At 49.7% G+C, this 18,972-nt stretch overlaps 1 protein-coding gene across 1 annotated transcript in view; it reads right to left on the bottom strand.

The window, feature by feature from the left end:
• The window catches only part of TMEM131L (transmembrane 131 like), a 673,742-nt gene that overhangs the window by 201,900 nt on the left and 452,870 nt on the right, over positions 1-18,972 (bottom strand). The window contains exons 19-21 of the mRNA XM_078676947.1: positions 5,629-5,701; positions 3,969-4,111; positions 3,658-3,800 (exon numbers count right to left, since the gene is read on the bottom strand). Coding sequence (XP_078533073.1) covers positions 3,658-3,800; positions 3,969-4,111; positions 5,629-5,701 — 359 coding nt within the window. The remainder of the gene's footprint in view (positions 1-3,657; positions 3,801-3,968; positions 4,112-5,628; positions 5,702-18,972) is intronic.

The raw sequence follows: 18,972 nt of genomic DNA, 5'->3' as shown, positions 1-18,972 counted from the left end.
TATCGGCGTCTCGGCGCTGGGCCACGTCATGAAGGGCTCGGTCCTCAAGTCTTTTCAGGCTCTGCGGGATGAATACGACATGCCCCAATCCCAATTCTTTCGATATCTGCAGCTTCGACACGCCCTGACCCCCACTATAGCGGACTTAACTTCTCTACCAGAGTTCAGCCCCCTTGAGGCTAAATTGTTCATGGGGGAACTGGAAACAAAAAAAATATCTAGCATATATCAGACGCTGGTCACCCATTGTTCCCCCTCCCTTGATAAATTGCGGTTGGTATGGGAAGGAGAGTTGGGGAGTTTGGAAGAGAAGGACTGGAGAGAAGCCCTGGAAGCCCCTAGGGGAGCAGCGATTGCGGTGCGCTTTATTCAATTTAAGTACCTTCATAGGGCATATTACACGAGGGAACGACTATGGAGGGCGGGACTGATTGCCTCCCCGGAATGCCTGAGATGTGGATGTGCAGTGGGCTCCTTTATTCATACGGTGTGGGAGTGTGTGAGACTGCAGAGATTTTGGACCGGAGTGTGGGAGTGCCTGGAGGAGGTGCTGGGCTGGGAGCTCCCCCGCTCGCCGAAGTTGGGCCTCCTCCATGTCATGGAACAATTGGGGGGGAATTTGTACAAGCGACATCTGCTCCTCTTGGGCCTCATAGTGGCCAAGAGAGATATTGCCCGGGCCTGGAAGGCTCCCAGAGCCCCACTACTGGAGGTGTGGAAACGGGGTTTGGACTTTAACAGGGGACTAGAACGTCTGATATTTGAGGCAAGGTGGTGTCCCACGAAACATTTTAAGATCTGGAAGAAATGGGCTGACTACAGAGGCCTTCTGCTTGACCCCCCGGAGCCTCGGGCCACCGACGCGGGTCGCGTCCTTACTGACTTTGGGTGAATTGGCTCACATGCAGCTTTTGCGATTGCTAGGTTCCTCTAGATGGACAATGTAGACACCGTGCGGGGTGGAGGGAGGGCACCGGGTGGGTTAGCGGAGGGTGGGAAAATGGGGGAATATTAGCTGACTGTATTTGAATGTGATATTTTTATGTGCACGCTGCCTCTCTGATTTTTAGGGAGCGGTGGATTATTTCTAGTATGCTGTCAACTGCCAAAACCTAATAAAATTTTGTTCTGAAAAAAAAAAAATTTCTATCCCAAAAATATTTTTTGCATTTATATCAAAAAAGTTTTAACCTTAAATTAAATTAGCAAGGCTGTTCCAACATCCGAAACACGTCAAGGCAGCACATAAATGAATAATTAAGTAGTAAATGCAGCATAACTCTGGTGTCGGCGGCCTCTTTCCAGTAGAAAAGAAGAAAGGAAATGAAATATATACGGATGTAGCTGACTCCACAGAGCACAGCGGTGGTTAGCGTGAACGAAGTTGGGATTACATTAAATGCAAGTATCTTTTTAAATAGTCAAAATATATTAATTTAATTACATTATTCCCTATAGGGTTCCATTTTAATCCTTATCGCCATTATATTATATGGGAGGGTGTTGCAGTTGAAGTGGCTGGCCATGTGTGGTGCTGTTCTTACTACATGTCTGAGGTGGAGTACATTTACTGCTGCTTTGGGTCCTTTTTGGTTGAAGCAACTTTAGCAGTGCAATTTGTGAAATGCAATGGGTTTACTCTTTTGTAGGTGGGTGTCTCTACATCCCTAACTCCTCCTTAGGCCCCACTAAACCCTCACTCCGTACACCAGTCCCACTTAATACTAAGTATTTCCCATTTTATACCACTACTCAGTCACTCTCATATTTACTACTAAGTAGTAAACTTACATGTGTGAGCTTCTACTCACAGAAGAGATAAACCTGTAGGTTTGTGAACTGCATTTTATAGTAAGTGATACTACTTTTCTTCGGCTTTACATACTACAACATGCAGTTTGTGAATCAGGCTTCCTTTGTAAATTCAGAATTTTCATTTGAGAATGAGGTTTTAATTATGTTCTGACTAGACAAACTCCACTAAATGGAGAATAAATTGCTTAGAGAATTTGCGATCTGTGTAAATTCTGCTTGTTTTCTTTTCCTTCCTTCAGAGACTAGCAATTTGTTTACGGAGTTTGCCATAGACTTCAAGTAGAGCTGTGCATGACGTTTTTTTCTCAGACTACGTTGACCTCAACTGAAGGGATTCATTCTCTGCAATTACAACTAGGAAAGGTGAAATGGAGTTAAAAGTCTGCATAAGTAAGTTGATGCACACAAGGGTCTAAATTGTTTTTTAATTCTTCGCATACCAAATGAAATCCCAGATTATAATAATCACATATGGCACCACTCAACTAAAAAGGTATGCTTTTTCAGGAATTCAAAGTATCTTGTTAAAGTTAGATGTAGGGCTGAAAACTCAACAGCTTAAAGGACAGTCACTACCACAGAAATATCTTAATATCTTCCTCAAATATTTTGGGGGTCAGGACGAGCGTCCAACCGCCATTGCATCACGATTGGGAGAGCCCGACAAGTAGTCGGGGGTTCCACCCTTCAGATTATGATGCGACCACTATGTAGATAATCAGAAACATCCCTTTTTCGATTGTGGCTTGTTCTGCGGCCCAGAAAAGGGCTGCAGCACAAGCAGCAATTGAAAAAGCGATGTTTCTAAACATCCATGCACCGTGTGCAAGGCACCATGTGGCTCAAGACCACATACCAGAGGCCTACGGGGACCCTGCTAGAGGCCTACGGGGACCCTGCTGGTGGCCCCCAAAGTCCGTTTCCGACAGCCGTTCCATGGCAGTCGGACCACCTGTAAAGACTGTTGGAAACGGACATCCTAATCTCTATGGCCGTGCCTCCGCTGACAGCGCCTCCATTGTAGGGATTAGGCTCCGACAGCTGCACTGACAGGCTCATTGATCCTGGCGAAGGAGGCATTCTTTGCCTCCGCCCAAATCTGACTGACCACCAGTATTGCAATCTGGTGGTAGGATCGCTGTTCTAGATGTTGGGCGGACCACCACCAACGGCGCCGTGGCGGTCTGCCCGACATCGTAATCAGGACCTTTGTATCCCATGATATACATTTCTGTACGATTTAGCTTTTTGCCTGTCAAAATGCCACAGGTTTTTCATACTTAGGTGTGTGGTAAGATCCAGTATTTTAGTTGCATTTCCACAGGTGTCTAGTTAGGGTGGGACATACACAAATTAATTTATGAAGCAATTATTTCCGTTTAGAAACAGACATTCAATGAAGGTGTTTTTACCCAATCTGGCTGCTTGTGTATGCCTAACTTGTGAGCACAGCTAGAAAATTAAACATTCCTTGTTGTGGCTAATAGCATTGCCACCTGTGTCTTAAGATTCTGGAAGTCCATGGACCATTAACAAAATTTAGTGGCAAAACAATTTATTTATTTTTTTAACCAGGCAATTCTGTCTCCGAGTTTTTAAATAATTAAGAGGCAGCTTTGACATATATCTGATGGCATCTGTTATTTTACATTTATACTTCAAGAGGTAAAATACTAGGCTTTGCTGATTTTCTCTTTTTACTGGCTTTGACATAAAAACAAAGCCCATGTCAGCAAAATAATATCCAGGAGGCTATACTTGTAATGTGAGCTTCACAATAAAGGTGTACTCAAAGCTACTTCACATCATACTAAACACCAACAGAAGCAGTGTCATTCTCACGTTGTCTGCAGTCCATGAGTGTAGATTCAGGGACCTTGAAGCGCAGGGAGCCTCCTGTCCCAGGCAGTCTTCCACCGACCTTTAGAGATTCTCTGGCACCAAGGCCTTCTACAGTCACCACATCCAAAATAGTCAGGTTGTTCCTTTGACAAAAGAATTGGAACGGTCAACAATACACGGCCATAACAACACACAGCACCACTCGGCAAAATTAAAAAACATGACATTTATTACATTACTTTAATTAAAATAATTTTACTCGCTCGCTCGAGACAGCAATTAACTTTGTAAGTTCTACTGACAATACCTACCTGATCATGATAAGGGAGGTAACCTTTCTGCTGTCAGCCGGTGTAAATTTTACTCCAATTCTTCGGAACTCCCATGGCTTTAAGGTCAACTGAAGCACCTCAAGGCTTGATTTCATAGTGCTAAGATCATGCTGCTGACCATCCTACATAACAAAGCGAGACATTTAGTACAATGTCTAAAACATGGAGTACAAAATAGAGTCAAGCACTCTAAACTATAACTGTAAAACACTGATTAGAATGTGATCTATCTAAAGAAATAGGCATTTTAAAGGGGTGTCACTAAAACATTAAAATTGAAAAGTTCTTCTGTGGAAGGAGCACTCATTCCATCCATATTAAAACATAGCAGACATTATCTTTTCTATCTTCATATGACAATTTCCAAGCACACAATAAAAAACTATTGACAAAAGCAGGGAAATAATCGTTGCCCAAATATAAAGTAATTTAGTAAAAGCTGTAAAAGAATACACATTGGTAGTTTCATGACATTTTCACAGATAAGATCAATAGAGAGGTTGGAAGCAGAAACCCTTTTCATGCGCATGTATAGTCAAAGTTTATTCGTCCATTGACTCATATTCAAGTTCATGACTTCCAGGGAACAAGCGGGCAAGACAGATTGTTACCCTGAAAAGTACAAGGCAATACGGGTATGTTACCAGATTCAGTTTGAGGTGCACCCTTGAGCATGTGCAATAGGCCAACAGAGCAATACCATTAACAAGGGAGCCAGAATATATTTAAATAGTAGGTATTCGAGACAATGCATATGTAATCCTCGGGAGACAACAGAATACAATGCTCACAAGTTTACTAACTGGAGACCAAGCTGACTTTGGATAGCAAGTGCTCAGTTCCTGCTCAGGATTTAAAGGGGTTAATGAATCTTTTGAAGTACAGGAAACCAAACACTGAAACCAGCAGTTTGGCGCATTCATTTGTCGCTTATGGAGACAGTAGTGAGAACCTTACATTTGTAATATTAGTCTTCGACCATGACACAAAGATATAGATTGTGTCTTGGAGCACAGGGATATAAAAATAGTTTGCTTAGCTTGATAATCACAGCTAGTTTCCCTGCTTAATTACTGCCAGTGGCAAAAATCGAGAATGAGACGGAGCATGGCCCTCTCTTTGTGAAAATAAAGTAACAAGAGGAAAGCACCCACGGCTGCACAATAGTTTTTAGGCCTTTATGCAGAGGACCTTCTGAACCTTTGCCAAAGGTTTTGAAGATCCAGGTAGAAAAAGGTGACAGATTACTCATCTTTGGCTGTGGCAGTTGTAGTGCACAGCCATCAAGAGCACTCTCGATTACAGGGAGGCCAACAGCAAACTGTGTTAGTCTACGGAAGGCTTTCCCTTTAGTGGATTGGCCTGCACCTGCTGGAGTGGATCTGATTGGCAGGGACTGGAACAATAGGATGGGCCTTTCCTCTTAAGTCTCTCTTCTTGGGCTGCACAAAAGAACTGAAGGAAGCTAAGTGGACTGAACAATTGAGAGAAAAAGCAGAATTCACCTTTGGAAACGGCTATCAAGTAAATCTAGAATTCTGTAAATCCCTGATCATTAAACCTTGACTGCAATTGAATAAACAGGATTAAGCAATGTGATATTGTAATTTCTGCCTCGTCAAATATGAAAGAATCTTACCGACTGGACACACTCTTTTGTGAGTCGGAATTCGTCTGTTGTAACATTGATACTGTTCACATTTATGCCGAACCTTCACAAAGAAAATAATGTTTTGTCATAATACAAAAAGGATAATCAGCAAATAGTCTAGTTAAAAATATATACATATATTCTATATTATATATATATATATATATATATATATATACACACATACACATATATATATAGAAAAATATATTCACTCACACAATTAAGTGAACAGCAACAGCTGCCGCACAATTACAGTTGAGCATTTTAGAGAGCATGTAGGGTATGATCTAGCAGTATGAATAGATTAGGTAGCATTGATGGTGCTGACATTAAAGAACAAGTTACTTACCTTTGGTATCGATATATCTGTCAGAAACATTGGTAGTGATAGATTCCTTACCTTAGAATTACCCCCAGGTGTCTGACTGGATCCGGAAAGTTTTCATCAGCAGTACCCCTGTGCATCGGGAGGTGGCATTATGCAGCTCCTGGTCCATCTGTGGCGTTGTGGTCGCCGAGATGATGTCGCGGCATCTATTTAGACTCCGCCCTCGCTAATGTAATTTCTGTACACGAATTTCAGCACCAGAAAAAGCAGAGAATGCAAGATACTGACTACTAGGGTCTTGAAACTAGGGCCCTGAAAGGGATGACCTTAACCCTAGAAATCATTTCGCAGAATGGGGAGGATGGGTGGGGCGGTAAGGAATCTATCACTACTAATGCTTCTTATAGATATATTGTTACCGAAGGTAAGTAACTTGTTCATCTGAAAGAAACACATAGTGATAGATTCCTTACCTTAGAATAGATACCCCAGCAATACCAACCCTGGTGGTGGGTCTGCAAACCAAGATCACACCAGGAAGTCTCAGAGAACAGAACGGCCAAAGAAACCGTCTCTCCGGACTTGGCTGTCCAGGCAGTAGTGCTTAGTAAAAGTGTACAGCGAGGCCCACGTAGCTGCCTGACAGATGTCTTGCAAGGGGACGCCACGTCCCAATGCTGTAGTGGCTGCCGTCGCCCTGGTGGAATGGGCACACAGCCCCAACAGAGAATAACAGGCTTTAATACACAAGACGACCCATCGGGAGATAGTCCGCCTAGGTACGGCCCGACCTTTTCTTGCCGCAACGTAGCCAAAAAAGAGCTGGTTATCCACTGTTGTGTGCGGTTCAAGTAAAACGAGAGCGCACGTTTTGGGTCCAGACGGTGGAGCCTCTCTTCCTCTAGAAGGATGTGGAGGCGGAAAGAAGGTGGGCAAAGTGATGGTCTGCCTTATGTGAAAGGCAGTGACAACCTTTGGCAGAAAGGATGGACGTGTTCTGAGCACAACCTTGTCCAGATGGACTGATAGAAAAGGAGGTTTACAAGAAAGAGCCTGGAGCTCACTCACTCTCCTGGCCGAGACGAAAAGCGTCGCCTGGCGAGTAACGCCTTGGAAATTCCAACACGCAGATTTGCTGCCATTGCGCGTTCTCTTCAGTGGCGAATAGATCTAACCAAGGTTCTCCACACTGTTGAAAGAAACCTTGCACCACGTCTGAGAGAAGACGCCATTCGTGATCCTTCATGCAGCGGAGTTCGTCCGCCCAGGCGTTCAGTGAAACTGCCAGGTGTTGGACCACCAGAGAAATGCCCTACTGTTCCAGCCATGTCCAGAAGCGCAGAGCCTCCTGACATAGGGGCCAATGCCCCACCCCGCCCTGTTTGTGGCAATCCCACATGGCGGTGGTGTAGTCTGTGAACACCTGCACCACTTTCCCTTTGACGGAGGGAAGGACTGCCCGAAGCTCCAGAAGGTTGATATGGAGCTAGACTCCGCTCGAGACCAGTGGCCTCTGATCTCCGCCTCTCCCATGTGTCCCCCTCATCCCAGGAGGGATGCGTCCGTCACCACTGTGTGCTCCGGTTGGGGAAGAGAGAGGGATCTGCCCTGGACCCAATGTCGGTTCATGAGCCACCACTGCAGCTGTTGTGCTGTGCCCTCCGAGATCTGGACATAATTGGACAGGTTCCCCTAATGCTGCACCCACTGGAATTTTAGGTCCCACTGCAGAGCCCACATATGCCATCTGGCATGAGTGACCAGCAGGATGCAGGAGGCCATGAGTGACCAGCAGGATGCAGGAGGCCATGAGTGACCAGCAGCCTCCGGGTCATCCTGACCTGAACCCAGGATAGAGGCCGAAAGATCGGAATCATAGCCTGAATATCCTGGACTCGCCGTTCGGGAGGATAGGCCTGAAACTGCATTGTATCCAGAACGATGAAGAGGAGCTTCTGAGAGGGAATCAGGTGCGACTTCGGCACATTCATGGAGAACCCCAGCAAAATGCAGGAGGTCAGCCGTAGTCTAGAGGTGGGAGACGACAGTCTGGGGCGAGCCCGCCTTCAACAGCCAGTCGCTGAGATAGGGGAAGACTGGAACCTGTGATCTGCGCAGAGGAGCTGCAACCACGGCCATCACTTTCGTGAACATCCGAGGGGGCGTTGGTAAGGCCAAAGGGTAGCACAGTAAACTGAAAATGCTTGTGGCCTACCGTGAACCGCAGGTAACGCCGGTGGGCCGGCGTGACCGGAATGTGGAACTATGCGTCCTGCAAGTCCAAGGGTACCATCCAGTCTCCTGGGTTAAGAGCAGACGAGACCTGAGCCAGAGTTAGCATCTTGAACTTCTCATTCCGGGATTGACGTCCCTGCGGTCCAAGATTTGGACGCAGGCCCTTGTCCTTTCTGGGCACCAGAAAGTTGTGGGAATAACAACCACGCCCTACTTTTGGCGCAGGAAAGTGCTCGATGGCCCTCTTGGCCAAGAGGGTCACGACTTCGTGTTGAAGAACTGCCAAGTGATCCTCCGACAGGCGGTGGTACTGGGGTGGCATGGCTGGAGGGGTAGTCTCAAAAGGGAGGGAGTAGCCCCTTCGGAGTATTTGTAAAACCCACCTGTCCGAAGTGATGGTGCGCCAGTGGGTGAGGTGATGGCAAACTCTGCACCCACTGGCGTTTGATGGGGCAAAAATATCAGACTAGGACGGTTTTGGGGCAGTGGTGGTCGGGGTGGAAGTGGACTGACTTGCCCGCTGGCCCCATGACCCGCCTCTGCGGGTCTCAAGTCCGCGGCCGCACTGAGACTGCTGCTGCTGCGGCCTGTGGCTCTGAAGCGAAAGTGCTGGGGCACCCCTTCTGTTGCCACGAAAGGAGCGAAAAGCAGAAGGTGGAGGAGGGCCAGTGGCTGAAAGGCCCAAGGACTTGGCCGTAGCCCGCGAGTCCTTAAAACGCTCCAACGCACTATCTGCCTTGCTGCCAAAAAGGTGAATGCCATCATACGGCATGTCCTTCAGGGTGTTCTGGACATCCCCCGAGAAGCCAGTAGTCCTCAGCCAGGCTTGGCGGCGGAGCACCACGGTCGTGGAAATTGCCCTGCCCAGCGAGTCAGCGGTGTCAAGGCCACATTGTATTGTGAACTTGGCTGCATCTCTCCCTTCAGCAATAGCCTTCGAGAGCACAGTCCGCGCCTCCTCCCACAACTGAAGCAGCACCTGCGCCACCGTATCCCACACAGAGTGGGAATAACGGCCCAGGAGGCATGCGGTGTTCACAGACCGCAGCCCTGAACTGTCGGAAGAAAAAATCTTCCCAAATTGTTCCAGTCTCTTGGATTCCCTGTTCGAGGGTGCGGTAGGGAATGCACTGTGGGACGCTGAGGCTTGACAACCAAGCTCTCAGGGGTGGGGTGTAAGGAGAAGAAAATGGGGTCGCCCGGGGCCGGCGATGGCATCGGGCCACATTCCTATCCACAGGAGCCCGTGTTGGGCCTGGACCAGCCACCGGCTGAAGCACTTTTGTCAGGAGGTTAGTCCTGATGGCCACGGTAGAGAGTTGGAGGTTGAGGGCATCCGCCGCCCTACACAACACCACTGCATAACTTGAGCATGTCAAGGTCAAGGGAGGTGTCGAGACCACTGTCATCCCCCAATTCCTCTGCCCAGTCCGGGTCATACTCACACTGAGCTGTGAGAGGGTCCTCAGACCCCTCCCAGTCCTCCCCTTCCTCCGAAGGCTGATGTACAGGCCGAAAATAAGGAGGCTTGACATAGGGTTAGAAAGGCCCCATCGGCATTGGCGTCGAGCTATGCTGTTCCGGCTCCGTGTCCATGTCGGGGTTGAAACCGGGGGTGACATCTTCCGGAACCACAGGCGATGTCTGAGGTGGTGCCGCCGGTGGGGTCGACATCGGTGGAGGTGTAACAAGGTCAACCGGCGTCGACCCGGATCCAGGTCTGGATCCTTGGGGGCCCTGCAGCGCCGGGGCAGACAGCGACGCCGGAGCCGACAGTGAAGGGCGAGGACCCCCAGTCGGGCCCGTGGGATAAGAAAGGCGCGCAGGGAGGGCCCGACGGCCAAAAGAGGCGGGCCATGGCTGACAGAAATTCCTGCAGCTGGACTGGAGTCGCCGATGGACCCGGGAAGGGCGGGAAGGCCGATGGCGACACCGTAGACTCTGCCGGAGCTGCGGGGGAGGTACCACCCGCACCCTCAGCTGCGTCCGGCGAGCCAAAGTCATCGATCGATGATGCTTCTTTGACTTCTTGTGCTTCGTCTTACCTGACCCCGAGTGCGAAGACTTCGATCCAGAAGAACAATGGTGATGGCTCCGCGACCGGTCTCTTGACCTTCCACTGGAACAGGACCTTGATTGGCGCAGAGCCAACTGCCGGATCTCAAGCAACTTTCTGGACCGCTCCCGCAAAGTCTTCGGTGCCATGGCCCGGCAGTCGGGGCAGGACTTGGGGTCGTGATCACGCCCCAGACAGTAGACACACAGGCAGTGCGGGTCCGTCACTGACATCATCCGATGACAGTCCCCACAAGACTTGAAACCGGGCATCCCTCTGACACCAAGAGTCAATCAACTCGAAAAAACCAAGACAAAACATTCCGACGTGCAGGAGTACTGCTGACGAAAACTTTCCGGATCCAGTCTAACGCATGGGGGTAATTCTAAGGTAAGGAATCTATCACTATGTGTTTCTTTCAGATAGAATTAAGTGAACAATAAACCAGGCTTACGGGTAGAAGACATTCCAGACCCTTTAACATCTCCTCCACAAAGTGTGTATTATACAAGTCGAAGAAGAAGAGACCAAGTGCAAAGATACATGCCTACATTAATCAAGCACCCAACGAAACCTAATTACTACATACAATAAAACTGCAGTAAGTGCCCATTCGGACCAAATTTTTATGAATATTATTTTAGCATTTCATCAACACGGTTTTGAATGACATGGACTCATTTGGAAGAATGTACACAATATATAATAAAGGCAGCATCAGAAGAAAAATATGTATTTCAGCAGAGGTTTTTTTCCCCAACTTGAAATGAAAACATCCAATTTACTTCCCGTGCTGATTAACCATCTTTCCTGGAAATGAAGCTGCACTTTTATGCTCAGTTAGCAGCATCCTAAGTCATGCTCTTATACACACATGGTCCAAACACACCTGTTAGACCCGTCTGCTTTTGGGGGTCCCCTCACAATTATAATTTATTTTGTCCCCTTTGGCCTCTGCGTGTTATTAGTTTTTTTTCTTATGTCCACCCAGATTTTTGGTTGTCAGCATTGACTGTGGGGCTAGGTGTTCCTTGAGTAGGACGTTTTGCCTTAACCTTAAGGCCTAGTCATCCACATGAAAATTTAGTGAGATCTAAGAAACCTAAAATGGAGTCCACCAACTGTCATAACGTACATCACAACCAAGCTGACCCATTGAGTTACATGAAGAAGGTTCTGGAACCATCTGGCAGGTTCCAGGGGACTGGGGTCAGCCTATAAAAGGTCAGTACTCAGGTGGCCATTTTGGGTAGAGAAACCTGTGACCAGAGAAGGAGAGAGGCAATATTGTGAGGAGGACCGTGCTTTACCAGGGAACGATCGACTTGCGGGCCGGCAATCACCTGTTCTGACGCTGCCCCTCTGGTGTTGACCAAACCCTGATCTGGCAGAATCATAAATAAACTTTGTGACCAAACAATTAATTGGCATCCCACAACTGGTGAATAGAAGTTCATTCCAAGGTCTGCCCACCCTCTCAGAACCTCCAGAGTTCCACCTGACACAAACTGTGGAGCCTGCACCCCGCTACCGGATCGCCCTTGCGTGTGTGGCACAGACCTTACCAAGCGGAGACCGAGCGGAGGCTCTGGTGTCGGCGGCAAGAGGAGCAGCGGTCGCATTTCGGAGGAGATCGAGAGCAGCTGACCTGCAGCATCGTCGCGGTGGAAGACGGACCCCTGCCAGTGAGGGCGGAGCGGAGGAAGAGCTTCCGGAGGTGCCCCGGCGTCAGCGGTGAGGGCGGAGCGGAAGAAGAGCTTCCGGAGGTGCCCCGGCGTCAGCAGTGAGGGAGGAGCCGCGGCCGTATCCAGAAGGGGATCGTGAGGAGAGGTCCTGCCGCACCTTGTCAGCGCCGCGGAAGGAAAGTTCAGTCAGCGGTTCTTTTCTGCTATAGGAGAACGCTGCATGGCCGCGCTCAGACCCCGTGGCGAGGCTGCCTCACAAGACCGACTCACGTCATCGAAAAAGACACCAACAGTGACCCAAGTAAGCCGGGTTAATAACGTGTGAAGGGCGAAGGCGGTCCATAAGAGAAGCGGTGCTTCAAAGGGGGTCCAGGTGAACTGCCAAGAATAAAAGTAGAACAGCATTATTCTTTCCCTGAACTAAACAGCCACAATAAAAAGCAAACAGTGCTGGAACTGGTGAACACGAGGGTTGCCGATCTGCCAAGGGGAGGTGTTGAAGTGGGGAGAGTGACACTCGTGTGGGGCTCAGTTTAAGCCAACTAAACATAGTGGGCTGGGTCCCTCATTCCAGGGAAGAGAAGGGAAAAACACTCATCCTGAAGCAAAAGTGTATCTAAATCCTACCAAGTTGCGCTTACCGAAATGAGGGGGTATCAACAGGGATAAAGTGAAATGTAATGTTAATTTTACCCATTCCTTTTCTAGTGAGACAGCAGGGCGAACCATTGTGAAGCATTGTAGTCTGTGAAAATAAGAGTGCTTGATCCTGCACGCTTAGGGGTAAGGTATCAGGTGGTTACCCTACAGGAAACCCCAGTTTTTAAGAGATTCCTTTGACCCTTGTATTATCGCCTTGTCTAGAAAGAGGTTAGGAAGAATTAACTGTTATATTTGCTCACTTTTGGAGGGGGAAAGTAGAAAGAGTGTTCAAGCCCTCAATGTGGAAACGTATTAAGTGATATAAACTGCATTAATGTGAAAGGTGATGTACTAATGTAACAAAGGAATTATCAAAGCAAAGAGAACAGAGTCTATTTTTATAAAGTACGAACCTTATTTTCCTAACAAGGTGTAGTGTCGTTTTTGGAATGGATGGGCGCTGAGTTCCTGAGAGGTTTTACGCAAGCTTTACACATTTAGCCTTCGGAATTAGTCTTCCCCTCTGTGCCATTCTACCCACGTGTTGGCTAGGAAAACCCTAGGTCTAACATATTGGTGGCAGCGGTGGGATACTACTTGTGCTTGCGTATACCTTGCAGTAATTCAGGGTGCACCATAAACCTACACCTGGAGTTTTCTCCAAGCGGCCTCCCAAATTTATATTTTGATTTTCCAAATTTACTCCTGGTGGTGGGTGGAGGTTAACCTCCGGTCACTTCTTGGTTTTCTCCTGTGTGTTAATTTTATTCCATAGTGAAAGATGGAATTGAATTTTAAAGAGCTAGAATCCAATACTGTGGCCCAACTCAGAGAATGGTGTCAGCAACAAGGGGTATTCTTTAACAAAGGTGCCAAGAAAGGCGAGTTGCTGACAAGCATAAGGGCATGGGTGGAAGCTCATTTAAGGGAAGAACCAGATACTGAAGAGAGTGACGGGGACACTGTCCTTGAGATTGCAATGTTGAACCAAGCTAGAGGGGGGAATCTGCTGACAGGTCCCAGGACACCTTCAAGGGCGGGCAGCAGCGTCTCAGAGAGGGGTTTAACTGACGCCGAGCTAGAAGATAGGAGGGAGGAGAGGAGAACGAAGTTGGAATTAGCTAGGATGGATATGGATAGGGAGGACAGGAGGTTAGCCCATGAGCGAGCCATCAAAGAGATGGACCTACAAGCCTTAATGCAAAGGTCCCCCAATCCAGATAATGGTGGCAGCGAAACTAAGGTGAACACCAGAGAACCCAGACCCTACTTACCCAAGGATGTCATTGCTAGCTACACCCCAGGTGATGATATTGCGAAATGGCTAGCCGCCTATGAGGTCTCGTTGAGGGCCCATGGGATCTTGGAAGCCCACTGGGGGGGTGGGTTGTATAAATATATGCCACCTACTGGCAGGGATACCTTGTTGGCCCTGGAGCAGGATGAGCAAACCCACTACCCTACAATGAAGGTGGCGCTGATAAGGAAGTTTGGACTAACTCCTGAGAAGTATAGGCAGAAATTCAGGAGTAGCCACAAACTAGGCACACAGAATTGGGTGGACTTTCTTGATTACGCCAGGAAGGCCTTGGAGGGTTGGGTGAAAGGCAGCAAGGTAGGGGACTATGAAGGTTTATATGACCTCATACTCAAGGAACACCTACTCGAGAAATGTTTTCCCGAGCTGCGACAGCACCTGGTGGACAGCAAGCTGACCAGCCCCAGGAAGCTTGCTGAGGAGGCGGACATCTGGGCTAGTACCCGGGTGTCCTCAAAGGGGACTGGAGGGGATTCTCAAAAAGCCGGACAGGGCGCCCCCCAGAAGAAGGAGGGGGGAGATAAAAAGAAGGAGTTCTCCAAAGGTCCCCAAAATAATTTCCAAGGTAAGGGAGCAGGTTTCACCCCTAGGGCAAACCCGCCCAGAAACCCTAATCCTGGCCAAAGCCAGCAGCCAAGGGTTCTCCACTGTTTTGAATGTGGTGGTGTTGGACATTATAAGGGAGATGTCAGATGCCCAAAGAGACCACCCCCTCCCACCGGAGGAAAGTCACCGGGAGTAGCTAGTGTAGCGCTCGGGGAGGAGTTGCCCTTAGATAAGGGGGGTGAGTGGGCGGGTGTCACCTTAGTGTCCCTGGGAGAGCGGGAGATGGTTCCAAAGATCCAGGTGCCCCCAAATACTACAAAGTATGGGCAATGGGTCACCATCAATGGCCAAAGAGGGGAGGCTCTGAGAGATACAGGAGCCAGTATGACTATGGTGAGAAGTCAACTGGTGTCTCCAGAGCAGGTTGTTCCTAATGTACTCCACCCCGCCGCGATGGCTGACGGCAGAATGGGCCACTATCCAGTGGCTGAGGTTCCCTTTGAGTGGGAGGGGGTTGCAGGTTCACTTCGAGTTGCCGTAAGCCCTGCCGTGCCAGTTGATTGTCTGTTGGGGAATGACATGGAGCACAACACTTGGAGAGAGGTGGAATACCGGACGCATTCTGCGATGCTGGGTACACCTGACTGGGCCTGTGTAAGCACACGGTCTGCGACTGCCCGGAGAGGGAGTTCGCCTGGGTTGGAGCCTGGAACAATGGCCCAACCCGCTGCTAAAAAGGGACAGACCCGGAGACAGGGAGAGCTTGCTCCGGCTTCCACACCCCATGAGACAGATCGGCCACCTGCGGTGGTGGACCAGGAGTCCGTGGAGGGGGAAGTAGACTCTCTGGAGGATTTACCCATCCCTGCCGAGTGGCATGTGGAGGGAGGTCCTACCAGAGAGGAATTCTGTAAGGGGCAGAGGGAGTGCCCTACCCTTGAGGGACTGAGGCGACAGGCTGAAGCCCAAGCAGCAGGTGATGCTACGGGACACCACCATATTTACTGGGAGGATGGACTCCTCTACAGTGAACCCAAGGTACCCCTACCTGGCTCATCAAGGGCCTTGGTGGTCCCGCAGCAATACCGAGCCTTTCTGCTGGAATTGGCTCATGCAATACCCTTGGCAGGACACTTAGGCCAGGACAAGACCTTTGCTCGGCTTGTCCTCCACTTTTACTGGCCTCAGATGAAAGTGGCGTCCAACACTTACTGTCGGACATGTGTATCCTGCCAGGCCAGTGGGAAAACAGGGGTGAAGCTAAAGGCTCCCCTGGAACCACTTCCAGTCGTTAGCACCCCCTTTGAAAGGGTGGGCATCGACATTGTAGGGCCATTAGATCCACCAACCACAGCTGGTCACAGGTTTATCCTGGTTCTGGTGGATCATGCCACACGGTACCCAGAGGCCATCCCTCTGAGGACTGTTACTGCACCTGTGGTGGCTAGGGCCCTGATGGGAATCTTTACCCGAATAGGATTCCCCAAGGAAGTTGTGTCCGACAGGGGGACCAACTTCCTGTCAGCTTACATGCGGACAATGTGGAAGGAGTGTGGAGTGACCTACCGGTTCACCACTCCTTATCACCCCCAGTCAAATGGACTGGTTGAGAGGTTTAATAAGACCCTGAAGGGCATGATAAGAAGTCTGCCGGAGAGCTTACGCAGGAAATGGGACGTCCTCCTGCCTTGCTTGCTGTTCTCTTACAGAGAGGTGCCGCAGAAGGGAGTGGGCTTCAGCCCTTTTGAATTGTTGTATGGGCACCCTGTGCGTGGGCATCTCAGCCTGGTGAAGGATGGATGGGAAAAGTCTCCCAGGAAACCTCCTCAGGATGTGGTGAGCTACATGCTGGCCTTCAGGAGCCAGATGGCCAAGTTGTGGAAGCAGGCTTCTGAAAACTTGGAGGCCAGCCAGGCAGTAATGAAGGAATGGTACGACCAAAATGCTCACCCGGTGGAGTTGGAGCCTGGCCAAAAGGTATGGGTGATGGAACCTGGAGAGCTAAGTGCCCTTCAAGATCGTTGGACAGGCCCATTTGAGGTGTTGGAGAAGAAGGGTAAGGCCACTTACTTGGTGGATCTTAAGACCCCGCGACAGCCCCTACGGGTGCTGCATGCCAATCGCCTCAAACCCCACCATGAGAGGCCAGAGGTCATCCTGATGTTGGTGACTGATGGTGCCGAGGAAACAGAAAGCGAGCCTCTCCCGGATCTCTTTTCATCCCAAGAGAAGGATGGGTCGGTGGAGGGAGTGATTCTCTCCCCATCCCTAACTCCTGAGCAACGAGAGGATTGCCGCCAGGTATTGGAGCAGTACTCTTCGCTGTTCTCCCTTGTCCCGGGAAGAACCCACCTGTGTACCCATGATGTGGACACAGGCGAAAGCCCCCCAGTGAAGTCAAAGACCTACAGGCTGTCGGACAAGGTGAAGGCTAGCATCCATGGCGAGGTTGCCAAGATGCTGGAGCTAGGAGTGATAGAACCTTCCAACAGCCCTTGGTCCAGTCCGGTGGTGCTAGTGCCAAAAGCCGCCCCACCAGGCACCACACCAGAACTGAGGTTCTGTGTGGATTACCGAGGACTGAACTCAGTTACAAAGACTGATGCTCATCCGATCCCTAGGGCGGATGAGTTAATTGACCGGCTAGGAGCTGCCCAATACCTAAGTACCTTTGACCTCACTTCAGGGTACTGGCAGATCTCCTTGACAGATGGAGCAAAGGAAAGGTCAGCCTTCTCCACGCCTGAGGGACACTTCCAGTTCTGTGTGATGCCCTTTGGGCTCAAGAACGCCCCTGCCACATTTCAGCGGCTGGTGAACCAGGTCCTCTCTGGAATGGAGAGTTTCTCCGCTGCCTACCTGGATGACATTGCTGTCTTCAGTAGCAGTTGGGAGGACCATTTGCAACATTTGCAAGCAGTTCTCCAGGCCCTGAAAAAGGCTGGATTGACAATCCAGGCCAGCAAATGCCAGATTGGGCAGGGGTCGGTTGTGTACCTTGGACACTTGGTGGGTAGGGGGTCAGTGCAGCCCCTGCAGGCAAAGATTGAGGCAATCATGGCCTGGGAACCCCCCAAGACACAGACTGAGGTCCGAGCTTTCCTGGGCCTCACAGGCTACTACCGTCGCTTTGTGAAGGGGTATGGCACTATAGTAGCGCCCCTCACGGAGCTCACCTCCAAGAAACAACCTCGACGGGTAGTTTGGACAAAGGCTTGTCAGCAAGCCTTTGAAAAGTTGAAGCAGGCAATGTGTGTAGCACCGGTCCTGAGGGCCCCAGACTTCTCCAAGGAGTTCATTGTCCAAACAGATGCATCAGAACATGGCATTGGGGCAGTGTTATCGCAACTAAATGAAGAGGGCCTGGATCAGCCTGTAGTCTTCTTATCCAGGAGACTGCTTCCCCGGGAACAGAAGTGGAGTGCGATTGAGAGGGAAGCTTTTGCGGTGGTGTGGGCTCTGAAGAAGCTGCGGCCATACCTCTTTGGCTCGCACTTCCTGGTTCAGAATGACCACCGACCCCTTCGTTGGCTGATGCAAATGAAGGGGGAAAATCCCAAGCTGTTGAGGTGGTCCATCTCCCTACAGGGAATGGACTTCCGGGTGGAACATCGGCCTGGAGTGGACCACGCCAATGCAGACGGTCTCTCCAGGTATTTCCGCCTTAGTGATGAGGACTCCCAAGGGGTTGGGTAGTTCTCCCCACTTTCAGCTGGGGGGGACGCGTGTTAGACCTGTCTGCTTTTGGGGGTCCCCTCACAATTATAATTTATTTTGTCCCCTTTGGCCTCTGCGTGTTATTAGTTTTTTTTCTTATGTCCACCCAGATTTTTGGTTGTCAGCATTGACTGTGGGGCTAGGTGTTCCTTGAGTAGGACGTTTTGCCTTAACCTTAAGGCCTAGTCATCCACATGAAAATTTAGTGAGATCCAAGAAACCTAAAATGGAGTCCACCAACTGTCATAACGGACATCACAACCAAGCTGACGCATTGAGTTACATGAAGAAGGTTCTGGAAGCATCTGGCAGGTTCCAGGGGACTGGGGTCAGCCTATAAAAGGCCAGTACTCAGGTGGCCATTTTGGGTAGAGAAACCTGTGACCAGAGAAGGAGAGAGGCAATATTGTGAGGAGGACCGTGCTTTACCAGGGAACGATCGACTTGCGGGCCGGCAATCACCTGTTCTGACGCTGCCCCTCTGGTGTTGACCAAACCCTGATCTGGCAGAATCATAAATAAACTTCGTGACCAAACAATTAATTGGCATCCCACAACTGGTGAATAGAAGTTCATTCCAAGGTCTGCCCACCCTCTCAGAACCTCCAGAGTTCCACCTGACACAAACTGTGGAGCCTGCACCCCGCTACCGGATCGCCCTTGCGTGTGTGGCACAGACCTTACCAAGCGGAGACCGAGCGGAGGCTCTGGTGTCGGCGGCAAGAGGAGCAGCGGTCGCATTTCGGAGGAGATCGAGAGCAGCTGACCTGCAGCATCGTCGCGGTGGAAGACGGACCCCTGC

This window comes from Lissotriton helveticus, chromosome 2_1, assembly GCF_964261635.1.
Source record: "Lissotriton helveticus chromosome 2_1, aLisHel1.1, whole genome shotgun sequence".
NCBI classification, from domain to species: domain Eukaryota; kingdom Metazoa; phylum Chordata; class Amphibia; order Caudata; family Salamandridae; genus Lissotriton; species Lissotriton helveticus.
The sequence above is the reverse complement of the archived record's forward strand: the minus strand, read 5'-3'. Positions and strand labels throughout refer to the sequence as shown.